This window comes from Sinocyclocheilus rhinocerous, unplaced genomic scaffold (assembly GCF_001515625.1).
Source record: "Sinocyclocheilus rhinocerous isolate Xijiao unplaced genomic scaffold, SAMN03320098_v1.1 scaffold2279, whole genome shotgun sequence".
NCBI classification, from domain to species: Eukaryota; Metazoa; Chordata; class Actinopteri; order Cypriniformes; family Cyprinidae; genus Sinocyclocheilus; species Sinocyclocheilus rhinocerous.
Genome location: NW_015645063.1, coordinates 377286 through 379233, shown reverse-complemented (window position 1 = coordinate 379233; position 1948 = coordinate 377286). Strand labels below are relative to the sequence as shown.

General features: G+C 35.6%; 1 protein-coding gene across 1 annotated transcript in view; it reads left to right on the top strand.

The window, feature by feature from the left end:
- The window catches only part of phb2a (prohibitin 2a), a 15619-nt gene that overhangs the window by 7110 nt on the left and 6561 nt on the right, over positions 1-1948 (top strand). The window contains exon 6 of the mRNA XM_016508563.1: positions 1406-1535. Within this exon, the coding sequence (XP_016364049.1) occupies positions 1406-1535 (130 nt within the window). The remainder of the gene's footprint in view (positions 1-1405; positions 1536-1948) is intronic.

The window sequence follows — 1948 nt, the reverse complement described above, 5'->3', positions numbered from 1 at the left end:
ATTTTTAACGAGCCGAAAAGAATGCACGTCACACCTCTGTTTATCAATTTGCACTGGCTACCAATAGCTGCTCGCATAAAATTCAAGGCATTAATGTTTGCCTACAAAACCACCACTGGCTCTGCATCCATTTACCTAAATTCATTACTTCAGACGTATGTGCCCTCTAGAAGCTTGCGTTCTGCAAGTGAACGTCGCTTTATTGTGCCATCCCAAAGAGGCACAAAATCACTTTCACGGACTTTTAAATTAAATGTTCCCTCCTGGTGGAATGACCTGCCCAACTCGGTCCGAGCAGCTGAGTCCTTAGCCATCTTCAAGAATCGGCTAAAAACACATCTCTTCCATCTTTTTTTGACCCTCTAACTCTGTCACTCTCTATTCTAATTCTATTCTTTATTAAAAAAAACTTGCCCCCTTTTAGACTTCCACTCTATTCATTTACTGCTTGTTTTCTTTAAAATAAAATAAAACTAACACTAGCTTCTCTAATGTTTTTGTATTCTATCTATTTTTTTCTTTTTATTTAATATACAATTAACAAAAGCAAAAAAGGCCTCTAACACTAATGTAAATTTTTTTGGTGCTTGCTGCTAAGCTCAGTCCCCATTTGCTTACATGGAAAAATGTGAACACATTCAAAATGACTTTTTTTGGTTTGTTTGTTTTGAACTGAAAAAAAGTCAGCCATACACGTGACGTGAATTGGAATGACATGCTCATAGAAAAGATATTCCCAAAAGAATAGGATCGATATTATCAGGTATTTATCTTAATGCAGATTCTATTATAACTTCTTATAAGATTCACTCCTAACCCATACATTCACCTTCTGCCCCTGACCTTTGGCTTTAACACTGTCAGCAGATTCTCAGGTCTGATCCTGGTGTGAGAAATAAATTATTAACCTCTTTGTGGAGGATAAGAAGCTCTGCCTTTATTTAGTTACAGAGCTGTTTAAGAAAACGGGCTGTTATTTCACACACTCTCATCTGATACAAGAGCTGAGACACACTACATTAAATATTTCATATTAAAGTGTCTGTTTGTTTGGTCAAGTCTAGAAATGTAGACTTGTGACCAAAATGTATTACAGTTGTATTACATTATCATATCAACATGAGTTTGAGTTGGGTAACATGAGTTTTACACAAACTTGTGGAGTTCATGTCAGTTCAAATGTTACTGTCAGTAAAGCAGAAGAAGGACATGGCAAATACTAGTACATTCATATATTCATTTATGTGAAAAACTTTGTATTAAATAAGAACAGTTCTAAATATAAGCACTTTCACTTTTAGACCTCATTGTATCTGCATGTCTGTTGATGGTTTAAATAAGTTGATCAGTTACTGAGAAAATCAGCCTAGCTGTTATTTATGTGTTGTTTTATTTTGGTGTGCAGGTGTCACTACTCATTAGGCGAGATCTAATCGAGAGAGCTAAAGACTTTAACATCATCCTGGATGACGTGGCCATCACAGAGCTCAGCTTCAGCAAAGAGTACACCGCTGCTGTGGAGGCCAAACAAGTCGGTTAGTAGTACCGAAATATGTAATCTATGCACCCTTTTATGCACTCTTGATAATGGTAATATATATTGCGTACGCTAAAATAGCCTAAATGAAGCATCCTAATCTAACCAAAATTACATTGTACCTAGTCACCGGGCTGTCAGTTTAACGTGCTAATAAATTAGTTATGAAAAAATAACGCAATTAAAATATTTTAACGCAGTTAACGCACTGGCCCCACAGACCTGTATGTATGTCATCTTACATTTCATTCAGTTGACTGTTGACAAATATGATGCAGGGCAACAACTTCATAAATGCAATTATGCCCTAAAATTGGTGCAAAAATGCTCCTGTATGAGTTTTTGTCTCATATGTTAAGCGATTATTTACAGTTCAGTAAATAAGAAGTTAATATTGTGTTATATTTTAAA